The 817-nt window shown below is 61.3% G+C and overlaps 1 protein-coding gene across 1 annotated transcript in view; it reads right to left on the bottom strand.

The window, feature by feature from the left end:
- Positions 1–333: 333 nt before the first annotated feature.
- The window catches only part of POU4F1 (POU class 4 homeobox 1), a 1,973-nt gene continuing 1,489 nt past the window's right edge, over positions 334–817 (bottom strand). The window contains exon 3 of the mRNA XM_011953853.1: positions 334–810. Coding sequence (XP_011809243.1) covers positions 334–810 — 477 coding nt within the window. The remainder of the gene's footprint in view (positions 811–817) is intronic.

The following is an 817-nucleotide window of genomic DNA, read 5'->3' as shown; positions in this document are numbered from 1 at the left end:
CCCCACCCAAACCCCAGAACCATCCTGCTCCTTAAAACCCCTGCTCGGGTCTCCGCTTTCTTTCCCCCCACTCCCCACTCATCCTAATGCTCTCCCCCTTCTCCCCTACCCTATACTCCAATCCCCACAGCCAGCACCCCAGTCCTCAAGACTGGGGGACAGCAAAGGCAGGAAAATCAGAGAGAGGGTGGAGGAAAGACAGCGAGGAGGGACTCCCCAAACGCAGGCAGGATAAGGGACACTCCAAATCCGAGGGGAGGCAAGCAGAGGAAAGCCCCCCAAAAATGCCTCCTCAGCTCCCCACTCTGTCCCGCCCGACACCTCCCAGCCACCTCAGTAAGTGGCAGAGAATTTCATCCGCTTCTGCTTCTGTCTCTGGTTGCAAAACCACACCCGCACCACATTCTTTTTGAGGTCCAGTTTCTCGGCGATGGCGGCGATCTTCTCGGACGAGGGCCGGGGCTGCACGGCGAAGTAGGCCTCGAGGGAGCGCTTCTCAGGCGCGGCGATGGAAGTCCGCTTGCGCTTCTTCTCGCCGCCGTTGAAGAGCTCGGGCTTGTTCATTTTCTCGCGCTGGGCGCCCTCGGCCTCCTCGAGCCACGCCTGCAGGATGGGCTTGAGCGCGATCATGTTGTTGTGCGAGAGCGTGAGCGACTCGAACCTGCAGATGGTGCTCTGGCTGAGTGAGCCCACGCCCGGGATCTTGAGGTTGGCCAGCGCCGAGCCCACGTCGGCCTGCGTCACGCCCAGCTTGATGCGCCGCTGCTTGAAGCGCTCGGCGAACATGTTGTTGTGCGAGAGCGTGAGCGACTCGAAC

This window comes from Colobus angolensis, unplaced genomic scaffold (assembly GCF_000951035.1).
Source record: "Colobus angolensis palliatus isolate OR3802 unplaced genomic scaffold, Cang.pa_1.0 Scaffold374, whole genome shotgun sequence".
Lineage (NCBI taxonomy): Eukaryota > Metazoa > Chordata > Mammalia > Primates > Cercopithecidae > Colobus > Colobus angolensis.
The sequence above is the reverse complement of the archived record's forward strand: the minus strand, read 5'-3'. Positions and strand labels throughout refer to the sequence as shown.